The 24,247-nt window shown below is 45.8% G+C and overlaps 1 protein-coding gene across 1 annotated transcript; it reads left to right on the forward strand.

The window, feature by feature from the left end:
* Positions 1–361: 361 nt before the first annotated feature.
* Positions 362–22,751, forward strand: LOC117047176 (nuclear body protein SP140-like protein). Its single transcript, XM_033150024.1, has 8 exons — positions 362–513; positions 9,159–9,257; positions 9,928–10,008; positions 10,477–10,584; positions 12,865–13,007; positions 20,182–20,229; positions 22,322–22,373; positions 22,616–22,751. The coding sequence occupies exons 1-8, from the start codon at positions 441–443 to the stop codon at positions 22,630–22,632; spliced, it is 621 nt and encodes a 206-aa protein (XP_033005915.1). The 5' UTR covers positions 362–440; the 3' UTR covers positions 22,633–22,751.
* The last annotated feature ends 1,496 nt before the right edge of the window (positions 22,752–24,247 follow it).

Consider the following 24,247-nt stretch of genomic DNA (forward strand, 5'->3'; position numbering starts at 1 on the left):
CAGTTCGACATACAAGACGATGCTCACGCACTAGAGTGTATGCTCAGTTCACGTGTCCTCGAAAGCCCCGGCGGATCACCAGGGGTGGAGGCAGAGCTCTTGTTAGAACGACACGTGTGCGTGCGTGCCAAAGAGTTCACAACATTTCATCAAGGGAGACACGCTTTATGGGCAACACCTATTGCGACAGGTGTAGGAGAGCGAGGGAACCCCTTGGCAAACGGGAATGGGCATTTCATCACCTGAGAGTGGGGCTAAGGGCAGAGCGACCAGTTCTCCGCCTGCCCGTCCCCGCCCTTTACCCACGGAACGAGTCCGCATGAAACAAATGCAACGCAAGTTCAAATTCATTGCGGAAGTGATGTCTTCGCTTTCGTTTCTCCTGAATACATCGGCCGAGAAAGACAGTTCGGGTAGTTTGGCCGCGCTCGGCTGTTTTCATGGAAGGTAGCGCTGGTGCCTCGACGCCTCTCGTCTCTGCTCCGACAACAAGTGCCAAGGAGAAAGAGGGAAGTAAGTGCCTGGCCGGCTCATTCCCATACAGGGGAAGGAGTTGCTTCTTCAGTCTCAGACGGTTGGCAGAGACCCCGCCCCGTCCGATAGGGTTTCTCCGGCCGTCGTTTTGTAATCTGGATTGGAAGCCCCTGCCCCTTGTGCGCCCACCACCACCCGAGTCGTAAGCGAGGCGGGAGCGCGCGGAGGGGGGGGGGGCTGGGAGCCGGGAGGGATTGAGCGGGAAATTCGAGTTTGAGTGAGGAACTGTGTGGGCAGGAGCGAAGGAAGTAAAGCAGCCCAGGGGATGTGTTTCATAAACAGCCACGTCACAGTTACCACCGGCATTTGCTTAATATTTATCAGACCCGGAAAGTGAAGATCATCCTTACAAGTGGTGAGCGAGCAGTAGTCCAAAGGGCTGGTCGCACTCTGCTAATGTGTTTCCTCCAAAACATGGGGACGTTGGCTTCTTTTGAAAATAAGGATCAGATTTGCATCCGTGTCAAACAGTAAAATCCCTCCCCCGCCCCATATACATATGTACAGTACAAGTTTTTCCTGCCTTCAGTTTGGACAAGATGTGTAAGAATTTGTTATGTCTTGGGTTCGTGGAACAATAACGCCAGCGACACTTCTTCGTGAACAGCTCTTTATTGTAAAGTAATAACAGGGCAGGACAAGACTGGGGAATAGGGGGCAGGGGAAGCTCTATTTAAAGACACACTGGTACAGAGAGGAAAGATACATTTAAGCAGGAACCAATAATATTCAAACTTTCCGGCGGGACCCAATCAGGCTGTGGATTGTGCTTGTACTCTTTAAATTGACCAATGGCATTACTCCACCCGGCTGACAGAATGTCTTAATTAATACACAACACTCCCCTGCACCATGTTGATACTATGCACGTAATCTTTCAAGTGTTGCGGAGGTCTACGAATCCTACCGGATCGCCTAACCCCCGGTGTATCACCCTTAGGACTATCCGTGGTCAGACTTCCCTCCCCAATATCATCGGGTACCTCAACAGGAACTGTTTCGCTAGCTGACTCCCAAGGCTTACCAGCTGTCACCGGGTTAGGTTCACCTGTGGTGATCTCAGCTTCCTGACTCTCTGAGCCCTCCACCTCCTGTGGCCTGGAGCCTTCCTGGCCTGACTGCTGCGATTCACTGAACGCTGGCAGAGTTGTGCGCGACTCCTCCCCACTCGTGCTCACCCTGCTCGGAACCCGGCGCCTTAGCTGGTCAATGTGGCGGCGCATTACTCTGCCATCCTCTAACGTCACAAAATACGACACTGGTCCACTGGGTCGGGTGACCACCCCCGGCACCCATGCTGGTCCCCTTGCATAGTTCCGGACCCAAACCAAATCCTCCATTGTCAGATATCGGGTTCTATCATCCTCGGCAGCCGGTGGTTCTCTTGCATAGCGGCCTGACACCTTGTCAGGGTGGACGAAGTCTAGAATTGTGGCTAACCTCCTCCCCATTAATAACTCTGCAGGGGACTTGCCTGTAGATGCACACGGTGTTGTGTGCTGCAGGAACAACTTCCTCGCAATGCGAGCAGACCAATCCCCTTCCAGAAGGCGTGCTATTGAACCCTTGGCTGTGCGCACCATCCGTTCGGCTTGTCCGTTCGAGGATGGGTGAAAGGGAGCTGAAGTTACCCCTCTAATGAAATTATTGGCCAGGAATGCCCTGAACTCTTGGGACACAAAAGCCGCCCCGTTGTCTGACACAATGTTCTCGGGTAACCCATGCGTCGCAAACAAAATGCGAAGGGCCCTGATTACAGCAGCTGAGGACATGTTGGGAACAATCGAAACCTCAAGCCACTTCGAGTAGGCGTCTACTACGATTAAGAACACCTTTCCCTGATAAGGCCCTGCAAAATCTACATGAAGCCGGCTCCAAGGGTTCTTGGCCCGCTCCCACCAATGCACTGGTGCCCTGGGCATTTCTGGGTGCACTTCCTGGCACGCCTGACAGGTGCACACCCATTGTTCAATGTCCTTGTCCATGCCTGGCCACCACACATAGCACCTGGCTAAGGATTTCATCCGAACCATGCCAGGATGACCCATGTGTAGTGTGTCTAACACCTCATTCTGTAGGGAGCCTGGAATAATCACCCTGTCACCCCACAATATGCAACCCTTATGGAGGGATAGCTCGTTTTGTCTCGCTGTGAAGGGTCTAAATTTCTCTTCCTGTGTCCCCCTTGGACTTCCCCCCCCCAAACAAGGACACGGGCGAGGACAGGGTCCCTCCTTGTTCTCAGAGCGATTTCGGTGGCTGTCACGGGTGGTCTGGGAAGCGTCTCCATCATCATGATGTGCTCGGCCGGGGCTGGGTCGTCGTCAGCTGCTCCAAGTAGTGGTAGACGACTTAGTGCATCCGCATGGCACAACAGCTTACCCTTCACATGACACAGTTCGTATTGAAATCCATTCAGAAAGATGGACCATCGGAGCATACGTGGGGACAAAATTTGAGGTGTTTGTTTATGCGGGCTGAATAGACCCAACAAAGGCTTGTGGTCCGTTTGAATTATGAAAGGGCGGCCGTACACGTAGTCATGGAACTTCTTGATTCTGGTGACTATAGCCAGTGCCTCCTTATCAATCTGGGCGTAGTTTCGCTCCGTGGAGCTCAAGGTTCTGGAATAGAAGGAGATTGGACGCTCCAACCCGTCTGCCTCCCTGTGACTCAGGACAGCCCCCACGCCATATTGTGAGGCATCACACGCCAGCACCAATGGTTTAGCAGCATCGTAGTGGGCAAGTGTACTGCCCTTCGACAGCATTCCCCGCAGCGTATCAAAAGCTCTCTGTTGCGGTTGTCCCCAACGCCAGGCGCACTTCTTTTGTAGCAGCTGATGCAATGGTTCGGCTATCGATGCCTTGTGTGGCACGAAGGCGTGATAGAAATTGATAAGGCCCAAGAAGGACTGCAGCTCAGCCTTGTTACTAGGTGTCGGTGCTGCGGCGATAGCCTTAATCTTGTCCTCCATGGGGTGGATACCAGCAGCATCAATTCTGTATCCTAAGAAGTTCACAGCTGCCACCCCAAAACTGCATTTCTCCTTCTTTAGTTTTAGACCTGCATCCCTGAATTTGCACAGAACCTTCTGGATGCGTCCCAGTAGCTCTTGAGCATCCTTTCCCGCAATTAACACATCATCAAAATACGGAAGGACTCCTGGCAGACCCCTTAACAGGCGCTCCATTAGACTTTGAAATATGCCAGGCGCCACGCAGACCCCAAACTGTAGCCTATTCACCTTAAAGGCGCCCTTGTGAGTCACAATTGTCTGGATTTCTGCGGACGACGGAGTCACTGAAAGCTGCTGGTATGCCTGTGCCAAGTCAATCTTTGCAAACACCTTGCCCCCAGCCAGCTTTGCTAATAGTTGGGACACTACTGGAATTGGGTATGAGTTGCCCCTGATGGCCTTATTAATCGTACATTTGTAATCCGCACAAATTCGTATTTCTCCATTAGCCTTCAGGGGTGTGACAATGGGTGTTTCCCATCTTGCAGAATCCACTGGTGAAAGCACCCCTTGCTGTATTAGCTTCTCCAATTCAGTCTCTATTGTAGGCTGTAGTGCAAATGGCACCCGCCTGGGTTTGAGGCGGATTGGTGCAACCCCCGGGTCCAGTTTTAGGTCAATCGGAGGCCCTTTATAACATCCTAACTCACCATTGAATAGCTCCCCAAATTCCTTGTACAGGGTGTCAAATGTCTCGGGAGCTATCTGGACCGTGTTGAGCCCTGAGATTCCCAAACCTAAGGCTGGGAACCAGTCCGTGCCCAGCAGGCTGGTGTGCTTCCCTTTTGCGATCACTAACTTTAATATGGCCTTCCTCTCGCGGAACTGTACGTTAACTGCGCACATACCCATAATGTCTATGCGGCCAGCGGAATAGGATTGTAGAGTCGCCGGAAAAGGCTCCAATATAGGAAGCTTACCTCTAGGGAATAACGATCTGGCCGTGTCATCTGAAACTATGGAGAATCCAGATCCGGAATCCACCTCCATGTTACACGGCTTTCCTTCAATTAGGACCCGCACAGCTGGTTTTCCTTGGGCTGGGAATGGCACAGTTTTGCCCTCGATTTGTGTGAGGTAATTGCAGTCGTCGAGTTGGTGAGTCGCTGTGGACGTCCTCTGACCCCTTGGTTTCGTGGACCCCGACGTGCCACACGACCTGCAGACCCTTGCTATGTGCCCTGTTTTTCCACAAACATGACACGTTGCTTCTCAGAACCGGCACTTTCTTCTCTCATGTGATCCGCCACAGCCAGGGCATACCCCCGACGGTCTTTATTTGCTGTGTTCTCCTGCCGCACCATCTCTATTCTCCGCACCAGGCTTTGGTTGGGGCTGACTTCCTGGTCGTCCACGGTGTGGGTTGTCTCTCCAGCTCTTTTTTCGGCTTGCCGGCCCGGGTTTTGCTCCTCTCTCTCAGCACTTTCAGTCGCAATTGCCTCTTGGAGCGCCGTAGTCAGATCCATGTCTTGTTTTGCTGCAATCCGCCTGCGGCCCTTGCTGCTGCGAAGACCGCACACAAACCGATCCAGCAGGGCTTCTTCCAAGTTGGCAAACTTGCAGTGTCTTGCCAGCTTCCTTAATTCGGTGAGAAAGACTGCCATCGTTTCTCCAGGTCGTTGTTGTCTTTTATGGAATTCTATGCGCCATGTCATCTTAGACGCCGTAGGATTAAGGTGCTTTGAGAGGTGTTCCGTGATACTCGCGAACGATGCCTCCCGCAGTGTTGTGGGGGCCAGAATTGCCCGAGCCAACTCGAAGGTCTCTGCCCCGCAGCAACTCAGGAACAACGCCTTCCTTTTATCCTCATCAGTGACCCCTTTTGCAGCCACACTGAATTCGAAACGTTCGAGGTAAGCATCCCAGGCACAACAGAATTATTATTATTATTATTATTATTATTATTATTATTATTATTATTATTATTATTATTACCACACCCATCTGGCTGGGTTGCCCCAGCAACTCTAGGCAGCTTCCAGCAAAATATTAAAATACAGTAATTCATCAAATATTAAAAGCTTCCCTAAACAGGGCTGCCTTCAGATGTCTTCTAAAAGTCAGATAGTTGTTTATTTCTTTGACATTTGATGGGAGGGCATTCCACAAGGCAGGTGCCACTACTGAGAAGGCCCTCTCCTTGGTGCTTCAAGCTGTGGCGATCTTAAGAGCAGTAAAATACGAAGCATGCTCCTTTTAAGCATTTGTTATATATACAACCTCTTGGGGGTGGGGCTCACAGTAGTAACAGCTCAGATGCATGGGTGTAGCCAGGATTTATGCTGGGCAGAACTGAGCTATCTGCGACACTGTCAGTATGTTTATTTATTTACTTGATGGGGGGGAAGCCGACACCTGCCCCCCCCCTTGGCTACACCCATGCCCAGATGGTCTTGCTTCTCCCATTGACACAGCCTTGGATTCAAGCAGAGACCAAGCATGGCTCTCCCTCTCAGGCTTCTGCCTGCAGCCTGCTTCTAGCCCAGCTCTCACATACCGTGCCGGCTTTTGTTCCTCCCATTTGCCCTCTGCAATGGAACAACTTCCTTTCTTATACTAACAACCCATGCAGTACTTTGGGGCTAGTGTGGCCCCTGCCTGGCTACTTCAACAAAAGAATCCTACATCAGGTCGTAGCAAGGGGGGGCAGGGGGCGGGCTGCCCCGTGTTCCATAATGGAGGGGGTGACAAATTATCAAGGAACAATTTGTTTTTTAATTTTTTTTTTAAATGCCTGCTCCGAAGGTCTTATCTTACTATACTAGGGATTATATAATTATATATGAAATTTCATGCATATTGGTTAATATCTTGACCCTCCTCCACCAAAATACCTGTTCACTTGGCTGTTTTCCTATGTCATGAAGGCTGAAATTTCAGTTCAGAGAGCACTTACTGTTCCCAACCCTAACCCTGTGGAAAGCCATCTAATTAGACTTTTAATTTGATTTTGAGATGTTTTTAGGAGGTAATTTAATTATTGTTTGATTTTATACCCATGTTATGTATCTGATGTTAGCCACCCTGAGCCCGACTTCGGCCGGGGAGGGTGGGATATAAATAAACGTTTATTATTATTACTACTACCTGTTATTATTCCTTTGTAAGAAAATATGAAATAACGTAAAACCATTTTTGCGGGGGGAGGAATCAATGGGGGGGGGTTGACAAGAAATTTTACGCACTGGGTACCACCTGACCTTCTTATGCCTACGGGCTGGTTGGTTTGTTTTAACATAATGGATTTTTTCCCTCTGCCATTTCTAGCTTGGAGTAAGGGGGGGGGCTAACTCTCCCTGTTTTCCAGCTTCCTCTAGGGTTTACTTTCAAAACAAAAAGTCCTTTCCCACCACTAATAGTGTTATTTTTAGCTTTGTCAGTATTTGCCAGGGACATTTCACTAGGTTCAGAAGAGGAAACCAGTACTTCTAACTTTATCCCTCCTTTCTCCCACCTTACTCACAAATATAATTTATAACAGTTATAACAGTAATATATTCAAATCATTACATACATTACATCCAATAATTTCTATATATTCAATATAATAAGTCTGCACAATTAAATTTTGATTCTAAGTTGTTGTTGTTGTTGTTGTTGTTGTTGAGTCGTGTCCAACTCTTCATGACCCCATGGACCAGAGCACGCCAGGCACTCCTGTCTTCCACTGCCTCCTGCAGTTTGGTCAGACTCATGTTGGTAGCTTCGAGAACACTGCCCAACCATCTCATCCTCTGTCATCCCCTTCTCCTTGTGCCCATCTTTCCCAACATCAGGGTCTTTTCCAGGGAGTCTTATTCTAATTCTAATTTAGTCCAGTATTAATAATGGATGTTCTAGTCCTCTTCTTTGGATCTTGATTTTAGCCAGCAAGTGCCTTTTAATAAAATTAAATCACAGTCATAATTCCATTAGGTTAGATGTCTTCAGCACTTTAATAGAACATAAGTTTCTCTCTCAAAGTTATCTGAATTCCCAAGTGCTAATCTTGTCTTCTTCCAAAATAAATAAATAATGTAGTTTTCTTCCTTCAAGAAACATTGTAATCCTTCTCAGATTTATCCTCCATTTTAAGTCAAGTTCAGTCTCACCATAGGATCGTCAAGTTCAGATTAAGTTCAAGTCAATACAGTATCTTGTTTGAAAAGTCTTGAGATTTGTATGAACAAAAGCTATGTGTATTCCTTTTATTCTAATTACTTATTAGTTAACTTATCCCCCAAAGTAAATTTAATCCACACTTCACTTGTATGTATTTCATGCTCACAGCACCCAGAATGGGAGAGGACTTCCTTTTATCACTCCCATTTTCTTGCCAGATTCGTCAAATTAGTCAGTCAAATTAGTCAGATTCCTCACCTTTCAATCGGCACAATTGTTGGAAAGATTTCCGCTTGTGGCTGGATCAGAGGCCTGCTTCTACATAGCCGTGATGGTGCCTCGCTCACCGGCGCGCTTGGCTCCCCACCCCCACTCTCTGCTCCTTTTGAAACAGGAGCAGGGACCGGCAATACCGCTGTGCTGTCTGTTAGCTGCAGGAGTCCGAGACACCCCAATGCTCCTCTTGGGGTTTTGGGGGGAGGCGCGTCGCCCTAGTGCTCTTCCCCCAGGCTCTGTGAAGCCGAATCTGACGGAGCCATCAAATTTGCAGTCCGCCCACCATGTTGCAGAAATCCAGAAGTGGGCACTCGGTCTATAAAATGTTTGCCATCACTTCACAACCCCCAAAAACTGTGGTTTTGGGGAATACAGGGCTGCTCTTATGTTAAGAAGGCTGCTGCACAGTTTGAGTGATGAGATGAGAAAGCAATAAAGGCTTCACAATTATGGTGAATATGCAGACATAGCTTTACAGATATTCAACAGACATTAGATGCCATGCAAAAATGTTTTTCTATAACCAGGCCTTCAGCTGATTACAGCATGTACAGCGGTACCTCGCAAGACGAATGCTTTGCCCAACGAAAAACTTGCTAGACGAAAGGGTTTTGCGATTTTTTAGGTGACTCGCAAGACGAATTTTTCTATGGTCGTGCTTCGCAAGACGAAAATTTCAATGCCTTCCTGTGGGAATTAAATTTCAATGCATTCCTATGGGAAACCGTGCTTCGCAAGACTAATTTTTCGCAATACGAAACGACTCACGGAACGAATTTATTTCGTCTTGCGAGGCACCACTGTAATCTATGGCTTTTAAAATGTGTTTATGCGAGGATGGTTATCAGTGTATGTCTCTTCTTTTGTTATGTATTTTGTGTTCTCATTTTATATTTTTATACATTGGACGCTCGGGTTGCGAACGCGATCCATGCGGGAGGCGCGTCCGTAACCCGCAGTGCTGCGTCAGTGCACGCACGGGTTGTGATTCACCACTTCTGTGCATGTGCGAGCGCCGGAACCCGGAGTAACCCATTCCAGTGCTTCTGGATTCTGCGCATTCGTATCCCGCAACCCACAGCGAGCGCAACCCGAGGTATGACTGTATTGTAAACTGCCCTGTAATCTTTGGATGAAGGGTGGTATGCAATTTTAATTAATAATAATAATAACAACAACAACAACAATAATAATAATAATAATAATAATAATAATAATTTATTTTTAGTTACCCAGAATGCTGGAAATAACTCTTCTTCAGAAGCGAACAGCAGTGAAGTAACTTACACAGATGAAAGTGATCCGGATTACTCCTTAGGAAATGGCCGTGAGTACCAACATGGATATGTAGGGTTGTTTAAGGCATATAGGTCAGGGAAGAGAGGTTGGTAATGCAAAGAGCCAGCAAACAAACCAGAAAGTCTTCCATTAATTATACAGTGGTGCCCCGCTAGACGAAAATAATTCGTCCCGCGAAAATTTTCGTCTAGCGGGGTTTTCGTCTTGCGGAGCGGCAATGGGAGCCGCGCTCCGCAAAAACGAAAAAAAAGAGACGAAATTTTTTCGTCTTGCGAGGCAGCCCCATAGACTTTTTCGTCTAGCGGGGCAGCCTCCCGCTAGACGAATGCTTTCGTCTAGCGAGTTTTTCGTCTAGCGAAGCATTCGTCTAGCGGGGTACCACTGTATTTCCATTTCATCAGTACCAGGAAACTATAGTGAAAAGCTTTGGAACAAGCAGAATGTTAAGCCATTGCTTAATATCCTGGCTTGTTCCAAAACTCTTAAGTGCTGTTTTCTGGTTTGGGTAATGAGAGAAGTTACATTTAATTGAAATTTGGATAATGTTTCACCAAACTTTGATTTAAAATTTGGTAGGGTTTCCAGGAACAGTTCAAAGACTTCATGGAGTTCATCTAGCAGTGGGCACTGTCTTTAATGCAGAGTGAAGACGGAACTAGAAATAGGTGTGTGTAATTAATTTGAAACGTTTTCTCAAGGAACAACAAATGTGGGAAAGAGAAAGAGAAAGCATCGAATGCAATATACTGAAAGATGGAAAGGTAGAAGAATTCGAAAAGGTAAAAAGTGCAATGCTGTAGAAGTCACAAGCTTTTCATAAGGTTGTAAAATTTCTGATACTAAATAAGCTTGCAGTTTTCTGCTGGCGAAGCCCATCTTTTTCTTCACTGTTTTCTTCATTTAGCCTGCCACTCATGCCTTAGTGTTAATAATTAAGTACTTCATTCCATCACTCTGTTATAGAACTTCACTCGAGTGGACTGGCAGATTGTAAACTGCTTAGAGGTTTCATTACAGCCAAGCAGTATTTAAATTCTGTTGACTAGATGAATATAATTCACAATCTTTTCACTTCTCTCTCAGATTAAAATTTACTCTTACTAGAAGTGAGCTGAATCACTTTCAGATGATATGAAATATTCTGTGCCGCATGTTGGTGGTCTGGAGTTTGGTATTAGATTTCTTTTCTAAAAGCCCAAAATATAGGAATTTTAACTATTTGACTTCAATTTCTTGATCTCATCTAGTAAAACGAAGGCAGATTAAAATTCAAGAGGAGGATTTGCAGGGCTCCACCCTTCTTGTGCACTGTGGAAAACTTAAAGGTGTTTTGTATAAGGAGAAATTTGCAGCAGGTAAACTATTGGTTTTGAAGAGTATATCTGTGTGTATTAAATCTGTACAAGGCATAATATTAGTGGCAAATTAAAAAAATTGGGATGGGAAGGATGCATCCATGTAGTTAGTGTATTTGCATTTGGAAAGAACACTTGCTTCTACATATCTGCTCAAAACAGAAATAAGTCCCATTTCGTTTATTTGTTCATTCATTTAAAAGCATTAATTCAGTGTATTTAAACACACAAAGCAGGGTCTGGTCTTATGGGTCAGGGAAAGCTTGGGCAAAAAGCTATATCTTTACATGACATCGGTGTTCACTCAAAATCTGGCCACAGTATTTTTCATCAGCTTCCTGCCAATCCCAAGGGAGGTCCCACATAAGAGTGCATTATAGTAGTCCAATTGGAAGGTTCCTAGGTAAGCGTATATAGAATAGAAGCCTCAAAATTTTCCCCAGATGACAGTTTATTTTATTTTATACATATCCCATTCTGCTTATGGAGCCAGGGTAAAGGAAAAGGTAAAGGTAAAGGGACCCCTGACCATTAGGTCCAGTCGCGGACGATTCTGGGGTTGTGGCGCTCATCTTGCTTTACTGGCCGAGGGAGCCGGCGTACAGCTTCCGGGTCATGTGGCGAGCATGACTAAGCCGCTTCTGGCAAACCAGAGAGGCACATGGAAACGCCGTTTACCTTCCCGCTAGAGTGGTACCTATTTATCCACTTGCACTTTGACGTGCTTTCGTACTGCTAGGTTGGCAGCGGCAGGTACCGAGCAACGGGAGCTCACCCCGTCGCGGGGATTCGAACTACCAACCTTCTGATCGCAAGCCCTAGACTCTGTGGTTTAACCCACAGTGCCACGAGTGTCCCTTATGGAGCCAGGGTAGCTTACAGCAATTACTTCAGTATCATAATGAGATTTTCAGTCATTTGAATCCCACTTAAAAGCACAAGTGAGTTCAGCTTTAAGTATTTCAGCATGTAATCAGGGGTGTCGCTGGGGAGGGGCGGTGGGGGCGGTACGCCCCCAGTGACAGGGTGAGCAGCGGCGGGTGGGGGTGACAAGCGGCGGCCCCTCCCGCCACTCCCACGCGCCGCCGCTCCCTCCGTCACCCCGGGAGCAGCAGCACATGGATGGGGTGCTTCCGCCGCTTTTTTCGGCGGGGGGGCCGACCAGCGGGGGGGGGTGTCACGCTTGCCACCCCCTCCTCGCTGGTCACCACCCCCCGCCGAAAAAAACCACGGGGGGGGGGGGCGGGGAAAGCCTGGAAAGGAAGCAGAGCAGGCGCGTTTAAGCGCCGCTCTGCTTCTTTTTCCCCTTCCTGCCGCTTTTTTTTCGGCGGGGGGGGTGACCAGCGGGGGTGTGTGTCACGCTTGTCACCCCCTCCTCGCTTGTCACCACCCCCCGCCGAAAAAAGCCTCGGAAAGGGGGAAATCCCCCCTTTCTGCATACACGTGCGTCGTGACGTCATGATGACGTCACGGCGCACGCGTCGTGCCCCTCCCCCAGGGGGGTGCCTCTGCGCTGCCGCCGCCCCCAGCAGCGCAGAGGCTAGCGACGCCACTGCATGTAATTTATGAATTTGACTAATTTTTTTATAGTTTACATTTTCCATACACTGTGAAGTGAAAAGAAATCCCAGTATATACTTCTCCATTGTCAGAACCAAAAGTGTGCAGAATGTGATTGTACACTTTTCAGATGGATTGCCTCTTCAACCTTAAGTTTTACAATGGCTAGCCATGAGACGGTTGCAGTACCTGCTGCTGCTGCTGCTTCTTCTTTGGCAATCACTCGTAGCCGAGTAATATAGCAAATAGAAGGCACCTTTCCTCAGACACTGCTCAGCAACATAGCCAAATAATGTAGACTGAAAAATGACTCAAGGTATCTTAGATTTAATCAAAGCCAGATTACCATTAAAAAATGAGGCTGTGCTTGATTCATCTTAAAATGAAGCAATCAGACAATTTTATATAACCAGCATGTAAGCAAATAATGGAAGAGTACAGCAGAGGATCTGCTGAAGTATCAAGAGAGACTGTGTTCCCTGATCAGTGATTCTTATTGCATACCTATTTACAACAAAATCAAACACTGAATAGTTTTAGTCAGAAGCACCAAGAACCATGCAGAAATTTATTGTAGTGCTTATATCAGAATCTGTGTTCATAGGTTTCCCCCCCTAAAGTATATATTGGATAAATTGTTGACAGATTTCTTACATCCTTCCGTGAACTTTGCTGATTGGGATAGGTGTGTAACATTCATGAGACTTCTGTTTGTCATAGGAATTTCACAGAAGTCCATCAAGGGTTCTGATGGAAAGTGGTTCACGCCACCAGAATTTGAGGCTGAAGGAGGACGTGAAAGCTGGAAAGCTTGGAAAAGAAGTATCTACCATAATGGGTTTCCTTTACAAAAATTAATAGTGGTATGCAGTTCACTTGTAATGCCTGTAATTTTAATGCCTTATTTTCTACATGTGATCTGAAAGAAGTATCAGATGATACTTTCAAGTCTTCATAGTTAGTCACACCTTTCCTTCTTATAATCACGAATATAATTGTGGCAATCACACAGGGTCCCCGGTCGTTTGACGGACTATTGATCCCTGTGCCACCACGCGCTTCGCTGCCACCAACCAGGATCCCCTCCCTGGTAATAACTTTCACAGTCAGGGTGCAATTTTAAACAAAATAATAAGTGTTTATTTAAAAACTTCAACAACTTAAGATAATGGTTACAACCCTGCCTACGCTCACCACTCTACCTCACCACCAACCCTCACAATCAACCACCACCCACCAACCAACTCCCTCGATCAACTGCTCTTCATCAACTGCCTTAACTCCCCGCTCTCTAACTCTAACTGACTCCTTCAGCTGCCCCTAGCTCCTCCCCCCTCTGTTTATTGGACAGCCTAGGGCCAGCCACTTAACCCCTTACTTACTCCTTCTCCTGTGTGTATACCCTAGGAAGGGCAAACGCCACATACCTCCCCCCTTAAATAAGTTTGATTCAGGAGGGATAACTGGACAGAGTTATACTCCTGATCAAACTGCGTGACACCTTAATTCAAACAAACATTTTCTATGTTTACTAACCTTAACTCCTCATCTTATACTGGCTTAATAATTGTTTTTTTTCACATTATATACAATAGATCATGCAATATTAAACCTTTAGTTAACTTCAAGAAAATGTGTAACTGTCCATTTTAATCTTTGCCTTCGGGTCTTCGTGATAAGGCATCTGCAATGATGTCCAGGATCCTTTCACGCTCCTTATTGTCCTTAACCGCCACAAGAAGTGTCTTTCTCTGGGCACCAGTCTTTTCTCTGCCACACGTGATGGGATGCGAGTTGTCTTCCTCCGCCATATGACACAGTCCCACTCTGATCCCTGCAGTCAATGCGTCTGTAACGATTATGGATTCCAATCTGTGTAGAGTCTTTGTTTCTCAGGGTCAAAAGCTCTCTTGGATCACCCTCTCTCTCCTTCAGGATCTCTGTTAAGTGTTGAAGCTCGATGCCTTGTACAAACGTCTCCAAGTCATCAAAAGCAGCATAAGAACTGGTTATCTGGCTTCTGAATTCATTGGGAACTGCTTTCAGAAGTTTGTGGAAAGCTGCTTTTTCAATCAGCTTGCTGAAGCTTTTTGGACACACAGGTTTACTTAATGAAAGTAGATTAAAAAGCTCTGATTGCCTATTGCTGCTAGCAATCTCCCTGGCTGTCAGTCCATCTTTGGTCTGTATTGAATTATCAGTTCCCACTTCAAGCAATTTGAAGACTACTTTTTTATGTCTTTGCTGTGGTGGCCACGTTAATGCTGTGTAACCCATCATAGAAAGTTGATGGGACACCCTGGCAACTATAACTTTCAGTATGTTTTTCTTTCTATATTTCCAACTGATGAATGGTTTATCATAACTTTGAATAGTTGTTCTAACTGATCTCACAGATAGGTCACTTTTTAAAACAACTCTGACTCCTCTTGAATGGGCGTAACCCATAAGCTCAGGGTCATATTTTCCAAAAATCACCACTGTGGTAATATGTGACCAGTCATAAACTTTCCAGGCCTGCCCCCCAATGTCAAATATAAAGACCTTGTATTCTAAATATGGGGCTTCCTGTTCCTCATCCCACAGGATCCCGGAAATAAAACTGTTTACTATATCCATGTTTACTTTATATGGGCGCTGACGTCCTGCCATATCACTACATGGAGCCCCTTGGAAAGGAACTTTTGCAATTGAACAAACATGGGCCTTAATTGAGCCTAGACAGGTATAATCATAGCCGTACCATGGAACACCCATCACAATCTTCTTTGGATTAATGCCCATGTGAATGTATTTTTCATATTCCATTATGGTGTGGTTATATGGAGCATTGGTTCTGGCTTTGCATTGCAACCACACCTGACTCTGTTCATCGTACGGCATAGCAAATATGAAATCACAAGACTTTGCAATCCCGGTGTCAATGTGTTGGACTACCCCTTTTGCTAGTCTTGGAGTATTACTGAAAATCGTTTTAAATTTTTGTGGGATGTTTCTTATTTCTTCCTGCTGTGAATGGGTTAAGGTAGGGGCTAGCTTAACTTCTTGTATATTACATTCTTGCTCCCCTCTCCCCTCCCAGCATGATATTTCTGCTTCTTCTGGGTCCTCTCGGATAGCACAGAGAGCCCAGCTTTCATTTTTCTGGTAAGGCTTAATCATGTTTACGTGAACTACCTTGCGCCCCTCATCCCCCTGCTGGATAAGGTAGTTTACATTATTTATTTTGGACACGATTTGGGATGGTTCCTCCCAGGCTAGTTGCAATGCATTCCCCTTTTTGGTTGCTCTAGGCAAGGGTGGTGCCACGTCGAGTCCTGACCTCTGGACTGGTGTGGAGATTACAGGTAAAGGACACAGCTTTGCCTTGATTTTGTCCTGACCTGATCCCTGCCTCTGGCAAATGTCACAGGCTTGGCAATACATTTTCATTTGCTTCCCCATTCCTGGCCAATAGAAATTTTGTGCCACTCTTCGTTTGGTCTGAGTTATCCCCATATGTGCCCCAAAAATACTATTATGGGCTTGCTTTATGTTAGTTTCTCGGTACATGTGAGGAACCACTAGTTGCCTGCAGTTTCCTCCTCCCCCTTTATAAGGTGTGCTAAGGGCTTCACGATATAACAGCCCCTCCTCTAGGCAGAACCTCTCTGGGCAATCAGGGGTTAATGGAACAGTAGATTTTGCTGCCTCAAAACAGCTGTTTAGTCCTATGTCATTCTTTTGTTCCTGAGAGAAATTAGTCTTTTGAGTAGTTTTAAAAGGTATTAGGAAGCCTGGCTCACTCAAAGTTTCAACTTGAGGACTCTGAGTCCTGCCCTCATTGGCAACTGTTTCGCTTCCCTCAGTATCAGTTGACAGTTGGCCCCCCTTGGAGCGGGTAATAACAAACGCACTCTGCACATGCTCCAGGAGATCCCAACCGATAAGCACCGCAGTGGGGATTTCCTCTGAAATGGCCACTTGCCACTTTCCACTCCAGTCATGTAACTTAATGTTTACCTCAGCCATTTGGAGTCTAACTGGCTCTTTGGCGATTCCTTTTAATTCTATAGTTTTTCCTGGAATAACTTTATCGGGACTGATTATCTCAGGATGAACAATTGTGATTTGGGATCCAGTATCTTTTAACCCTAGATATTTTTTGTTTTCAATCCAAATATTTTCTCCTGACCTTCTCAAGAGCAAATCATTCTGTTTAATCAAGTAACAGTGTATTACTGAGGCCTCAGGAATCTCCTCTGTCTCAGGCCTAGCTAAAGCTTCGGTTTCCGTGGCAACCTGCTTAGCCTCACCCTGCCCTACTGAGTGGATACAATAAGAGTGTTTTTGAGTGTTTGTGCTCCCAGATTTAACTTGTTCACCAGTCTTACATTCAAAGCTTCTGTGGCCCAGTTTGTTGCACGACCAGCACCTCATATCTCTTCCCCCAGTATAATTAGATTTATTTTCTTTTACCTCAGAGGTATGGGTGTTAGTTTGGCCCACGTCACTTGGGCTTTTTGACTGTGGTATGTTTCCCTTTTTCATTGCCGGAGAAGAGCTTCCTTTAGCATATTGAAATTGGTTTCTGGGGTTCCCCCACAATTTCCCGCCAAATTTTGGACTATCAAATCCATGGTCCCTAATTTCATTAATTTGGTCAGCTATGGTTGCTGCCTCCTGAATGGTTTTAGGACTTCTTTCCTTTACAAGATATTTCAGCTCCCCAGTTATGGTGGCATAAAATTGCTCCAACGCAATAACCTCTCTGATTTTTTGAATTGAATCCGCACCCTCCTGCTCTAACCATTTTTTGAGGTAATTCGTAATTTTTGCCCCCAACTGAGCATACGTTTCTTCTCTCAACTTTGTCACACTCCTGAATTTTTTTCTTAGTTGTTCTGAGGTAATTCCAAACCTCGTATAAATTAATTGTTTAAACATCTCAAAATCTGTTGACTGTTCTTCTGTCATTTGGCCGTATATTTCTGCCAGTACCCCACTAATTCTAGCCCTTAAGATCACCATTTTCTCCTCATCCTTCACTTGGAAATCTTTACAGGCTCTCTCAAATGATATCAGAAAAGCCTCTGGGCTGTCTTTCTCCTTGAACTCAGGGAATCGCTTTAAATCTACCTTCCCTGTTGTTTGACTACTGGCGTTATTACTATTGTTTTGATTCTCCATTGCTGCTAATTCTAGTTTCTTCATTTCCAACTGAAATTGCATTCTTTCGCTCTCTTGCTCAGCCCTAATTCTTTCGCTCTGTTGCTGAGCTCTAATTCTTTCTTTTTCTAATTCTTGTGCAGCCTTAACTTTTTCTAATTCAAATTTATATTGTTGTTCTAGTTTCCACTTTTCTAATTCCATAGACACTTGTGGCTCTCTCGCCTCAGGTACAATATTAGTTTCATCTTCTAAGCTCTGCTCTTCCCTCAGAGGATTCCCATTTTCCTCCCCTTCAGAGCTATCTTGAACTGGTTCCCTCACAGGGTTCTTTGTCTTTTTAGGTGGCATATTGTGTGATTGAGGATTGACAGTTAAATTAACAAAATAAGAGAAATCTCCTCTCAGCACTGTTCCCCCTGGCTAGGTTTCTCCAGACTCGGGTCTCAAAGTTCTGCTATGGGTCTTCTCTCTACCCGTTAAGCTTACTTCCTCCAACCCCAAGTCAAAACCCTCTGCCAGAACAGATTTGTGAGCTCTCTTTTCTCCTTTTGTTATCTTAGCCTTGCAGCGTCCTTGGGTAACCACAACTACACCCCGGGCTAGGTTATCACTTCACAGATTTACCCTTCCCCCTCCAGGTGTATTGTTTAACCCCAGCTGCTTCTGCCAATTTTTGTGGTGAACAGGCACAATGATCTCAGTATCCCTCCACGGGCTTATTGATGTCTCCTGCTGGCGTATTGATCTCGTCCCGCCGCTGCCGCCAGTTTTGTGGCAATCACACAGGGTCCCCGGTCGTTTGACGGACTATTGATCCCTGTGCCACCACGCGCTTCGCTGCCACCAACCAGGATCCCCTCCCTGGTAATAACTTTCACAGTCAGGGTGCAATTTTAAACAAAATAATAAGTGTTTATTTAAAAACTTCAACAACTTAAGATAATGGTTACAACCCTGCCTACGCTCACCACTCTACCTCACCACCAACCCTCACAATCAACCACCACCCACCAACCAACTCCCTCGATCAACTGCTCTTCATCAACTGCCTTAACTCCCCGCTCTCTAACTCTAACTGTGTGCTGGCCCCAAGGGTTTGTCCATGAAGCGAGGTCCAAGTCCAGTCCTGGGTCTAGGGGTCCAAAGGAGGTCAGTCCGGCGGGGAGCGAGGCAGGGAGCAGGTCAAGGTCCAAGGCAGGTTCAGGCACAAGGTTGCAGGTTGAGCACACGCTTGCAACTATGTTGCTCACGCAACTTGGGCTGGGTCTGGCTGGCTTTTATCTGGCCCTATGCTTAGGACCGCCCCGATCCTCTGGAGACTCGCCTCTCCTCCGGGCCTGGAGGCGAGCACTCCTCCTGCAGACACTTAACTCCCTTCGCCTCTCTGCCCTGAGCCTCTGTAGCTCAGGAGAGGCTGGTGGGTTACTGGACCCAGGGGATGCCTCAGCTTCCTCTGAAGAGGCTGGGAGTGGAGCACCTGCAGGCAATGGGTCCTCCCTCCCATCAGGAGCCAGAGCAGACTCTGCTGATGCCTGCACCTGGGGATCCAGCACAGGTGGGGATCCTTCAGGCTCAAGCCCTGGCCCCGGCTCAGCTGGTTCTGGAGGCGGGGAATCCTGTGCAGGCTGGGATCCCTCAGGTTCAGCATCAGAGTCTGACTCCCAGGCCATCACAAACTGACTCCTTCAGCTGCCCCTAGCTCCTCCCCCCTCTGTTTATTGGACAGCCTAGGGCCAGCCACTTAACCCCTTACTTACTCCTTCTCCTGTGTGTATACCCTAGGAAGGGCAAACGCCACAATAATATCCTGTCCTTATGTAATAATATACCATTGTTGTACCTCCCTTGCACCTACTACAACAATGGGAGGTGTTGGTGGTGAGATGGACACAAAATTAGACTTTAAAAGTTGGAAACAAAGGAATTCCTTTTGCTTGCATTTTCTGCTACTTTTTATTCTTATAAATGTTTGTGCTTGTGTGGTGCAGAAGGTGAATGTTCTGATTCTGTTATAATTTTTTTAAAAACTGACCACATTAACTAGCTATGCTATAATGGTACCTGCTTATGGGAATTTTGCCAGCAAATGAAATATTGTAATGGATTGATGTGCAAATATGCTTGCCTCACATCCAGGCTGTTAGATCATGCACCAAAGTAAGACATAACTGTTGAATGAAAAAGTCATTGTCAATCATGGTTTCAATGCTATTTTAAAATAATAGGGTTAAGCTTTACAGCTATTTTATATCCAGGTTATTTTAAGGGCCACCTGCACTCATATGTTCTTTCTTAAACTTTAACATCACTTTCTGTGGCACTGACCTCTGTCCTCCCAAAAGTGAAATTCAGATTGACAGGAACCAAGCACAGGGCTTTACAATGGAAAGTCACCAGGTCTTCTTTCTTTCAGTTTTCACACATGGGCTGAAAACAGTTTTAATTCATAAAGCTTAGGCATATGCTACTTCTAAAATTGCTCTACTTAGTACAGTATTTTTATGGTTCTTTTTGTGGTTTTTTATTTTAATGGTTTTATATTTTTCTTTTGGAAGCCACCTTGTGAGGATTATAACAAACAAACAGAAGTGATAGATATGTTGCTCAGGTATGTGCCAGTTAAAGGCAAGAGGTGTATTTCCTGGAGCAAAGATGTATTAACATTTTCAGGCACCTATGACAATAACGCATATAAATATATATGGGAGTGATGTGAGCGGCCGGTATCTGTGCTAAGAAATAAAGCCAACTTCTTATATACTGATGTCAAAAAATAGATGTTTCAAAAATAGTTCCAACTTCTTTGTGTGGATTCCCTCATTTCAAATACTATTTTGGGATCCTGCTAATGCATCAGAGTAACTAATTATGTCATGCTTATTTCAGAGTGGAAAACTTCATAATCCAAAACGAATATATGGCAGGAGGAAAAAGGTAACAGTTTATCAACAGTTTTACCATATTGGTGTGTGGCAGCCATAGATATTATCAATTTATTTGTATATTATATTTTCCACAAGTACACCTGTGCTGACATTTTAAAATATATATGAAAAAAGGAACTGCAGTATCAGCATGAAAAACACCCCTCAGACTATGGATGCTGCCTGTGGGCCCTGGAAAGATGAAATGGTTGAGCCCACCACCACCTCCCTGTCAATGCTAGTAGGCCTGTTGTGAATGGAACTGGGGGGGGGGGTGTTCTCTGGAAGATCTAGGGACTTCTACACATAATTAAGAGATGTGCTGCAATGACTGTGGCCTAGCTGTGGGGCAGTCATGAAGGCCAGGCAATAGTAGCCGCCACCAATAGGAAGCAAAGCAAATATGTCCACACTGAAACTTTTGCAGGCACAAACAGTATTGGAAGTAGGGTTGTGTAGAGTTGCCCTAATAACATCATGAGCACAAGCACTCATGAAGGCAGCTAAAAGGATGTCTGGTGAGGGCTTCCGGTTTGGCCTGCCATGTTGGCGGTTGCCCATTACATCAGAGCCATTTCACACGGAATATTTTGAGGAAGAGATGGGAGTAATCATCCTCCCAAACCCCCCCCCCAGGCCCGGGGGGGGGGCAGCTTCACCTGCAGATCACCCAACACCTGCTCCCAATCCGGGAGGAATGAGGGGGCAGGGGGCGCTAGGTGGAAAACACCATGCGTCTCTTTGGCAACTTTCCAAAGTTGCCACCATGACCAACAAACTCCTGTTTTTTAAGATGAAAATTCATACTTAAGTAACGGGCATGCTTTGAGTGAGGGGAGATAAACTACTCTGCTAATTGATTCAGCCACTGAGGTGCCAAAAGATTCAAGTGGAAGGAGGATTATCATCAGTACAGGACTGGTATGTTGGAACGGATGTGGGATGAGCCTCCTTCCTCTCTTTTTGATATACTTCGTATTTGCTGTTTTACTTGGCAAATCTCCCTGGAAGGACTGACTACCGGATTGCTCATGTACACAAGTTGGACTGGGGAATACTGTATTCATTGATATAATTTTGGTCTAATTATTAACTGTGGAAAAGATTTATGGATTTGCAATTGTAGAAATCAAGGTTTCTAGCTAAAGTGCAAGTCTAATTGCTTTGGAATGAGATAAAACAGAGAAGTTTGGAGATAAGCCTAGTACAATTGGCAGAAAGCGAAATTTCCTCCATTTTGGGATGCGTCGCAGTGGATAATCACAGGTGTGAGGAAGTGAAAGTGAAATGCCATGATCAGATTCAGAGTACAAAGAATATAAAGAGAGAGAAAAAGAATATAAACACCCACACAGAAATATATTGTATTGATTTAACTCGCTTGCCAGACGAACTCAGAGGCTGTTAAAAGCAAACTAAGGATTAACATCGGATTGACTTAAGGGGACTACCTGGAAGAACTATGAAAAGCAACACAAATGTGAGACGATAAGCAATCCCCGACCTCAGAGCATGGGAAGTCAACCAAAGATTTATAATTTGGCATAATATTTGGACTGTTTGATTACTGTATAATTTGGAATGTTTTTAATGTGGTTTTATTGGATTGTTAAAATGGAAATTTTAATAAATATCATTATACAGTAAAAGGATGTCTGGTGAGGCCAACAGAGAAGGGGTCAGATGAAGAGCAGGATCCAGGAACCATGACTGATAACTAAAGAATGATTTGTGGGCCAGAAAGCAGTAAGGCAAGATGAGATTCTTGACAGCAGATGAGATGGCCTTTTACTGTATTTGCCCCCAACAAGAGCTTGGTGAACTAGGAAAGAGTATACACAAAATGGGGATAGGCAAAAGCTAAACTGAGAAAAGGTAGTTGGCACAGGCAGTGCCAAACACACCTGGCTGAAATTAATTTTTCTCACTAATAGCTTCTGTGATTAGATGATCCTTGGGGTCCCATCCAACTCTAGAACTCTATGATTCTATTATTAAAAATGCAAGACTTGTCTTTCTGGACTGCAGGTGCTGTGTTTTGCTGAATGACACACAGTTTGTCTATGCCTGTTGAATCATCTGTGCCTATTTTTATTTGGTAGGTAAAGAATCCATCGATATCATTTTGCGAATCAGCCCAGTTCCAGTCATCAGGTCAGTGAAAACTTTCTGTGAGGTATGTATTACAAAGCAGTGAGAGTGTTGGGTTATATGTGGGAAGCCTAGGATCAAATTCTTGCCTTTGGGCCCAAGGCTGGCTTTATAATGTGGTTGCACCAAAGGTTGCCTAGAATGCCCAGTTTTGTATTGTGGTATTGTGATGTATGTCCTTTGCTGTGTGGATCTTTGATGTGCCTCTCATAGAGATAGGCAAAGTCATTCCCTGTTCCCATTAGAATGCTACCATAATTGAGGGCATGGATTCCCTGGATGCCCACATATGCGAACTTCATTGAAGTTTTGATCCTTTGGGGAATGACATGGCTACTGTGAAGAATAGAGACAGTCAGTTACTGAGCTTCATTTCTCCCACCCTAGCTGTGGTCTGTCATGAAGGCCGAGAAGAGGTCACGTCAGGGCTATCAGAAGAGGCCATGCCAGGGCCATCAGAAGAGGCCACGCCAGGGCCATCAGAAGAGGCCATGCCAGGGCTATCAGAAGAGACTACTCCAGTTGCACCTCAATCACCAGGCAGGACCCTAAACAAGCTCGTTCGAGTGGAGCTGACACGGCTCTTACCATCTGTACTCACCAGGGCAAGGTGCAACCCTCTGGATTCACCACACGCAAGCCCACTGGATTCACCACAGGCGAGTCCACCAGATTCACCACAGGCAAACCCACCACCTGTGCCGAGGACACCACATCAGAGATGCCATTGGCGCCGGAGCATGAAGCCCTACACCATGTGTGAGTCTGATGGCCCCAGGGTCTACGGGGCTACAATTGCTGCAGGGCCGTCTCGTCATAGGGGCTGGGTGGCGCGGTGCACCAGGGCGGCAGGCCCCCCAGGGGCGCCCCCGCTGGCATACCGGGTGCCCTCTCCCCAACCCGCGCCCGCCCCCATGGGCGGGCGGGCGGGCGCTCACGCGCCGGCGGGGAGCTGCAAGCCGGCTGCCCTCCGGAGCCCCAGCTGGAGCGCTGGGAAGGGCGCGCAAAGCCCCGCGCCGCTCCAGCGCCACGCCCCTCATACCCCGCTCGCCCCACCTCCCTTCACAATCTTTTCACTTCTCTCTCAGATTGAAATTTACTCTTACTAGAAGTGAGCTGAATCACTTTCAGATGATATGAAATATTCTGTGCCGCATGTTGGTGGTCTGGAGTTTGGTATTAGATTTCTTTTCTAAAAGCCCAAAATATAGGAATTTTAACTATTTGACTTCAATTTCTTGATCTCATCTAGTAAAACGAAGGCAGATTAAAATTCAAGAGGAGGATTTGCAGGGCTCCACCCTTCTTGTGCACTGTGGAAAACTTAAAGGTGTTTTGTATAAGGAGAAATTTGCAGCAGGTAAACTATTGGTTTTGAAGAGTATATCTGTGTGTATTAAATCTGTACAAGGCATAATATTAGTGGCAAATTAAAAAAAATTGGGATGGGAAGGATGCATCCATGTAGTTAGTGTATTTGCATTTGGAAAGAACACTTGCTTCTACATATCTGCTCAAAACAGAAATAAGTCCCATTTCGTTTATTTGTTCATTCATTTAAAAGCATTAATTCAGTGTATTTAAACACACAAAGCAGGGTCTGGTCTTATGGGTCAGGGAAAGCTTGGGCAAAAAGCTATATCTTTACATGACATCGGTGTTCACTCAAAATCTGGCCACAGTATTTTTCATCAGCTTCCTGCCAATCCCAAGGGAGGTCCCACATAAGAGTGCATTATAGTAGTCCAATTGGAAGGTTCCTAGGTAAGCGTATATAGAATAGAAGCCTCAAAATTTTCCCCAGATGACAGTTTATTTTATATTATACATATCCCATTCTGCTTATGGAGCCAGGGTAAAGGTAAAGGTAAAGGGAC

This window comes from Lacerta agilis, chromosome 5, assembly GCF_009819535.1.
Source record: "Lacerta agilis isolate rLacAgi1 chromosome 5, rLacAgi1.pri, whole genome shotgun sequence".
Classification (NCBI taxonomy): domain Eukaryota; kingdom Metazoa; phylum Chordata; class Lepidosauria; order Squamata; family Lacertidae; genus Lacerta; species Lacerta agilis.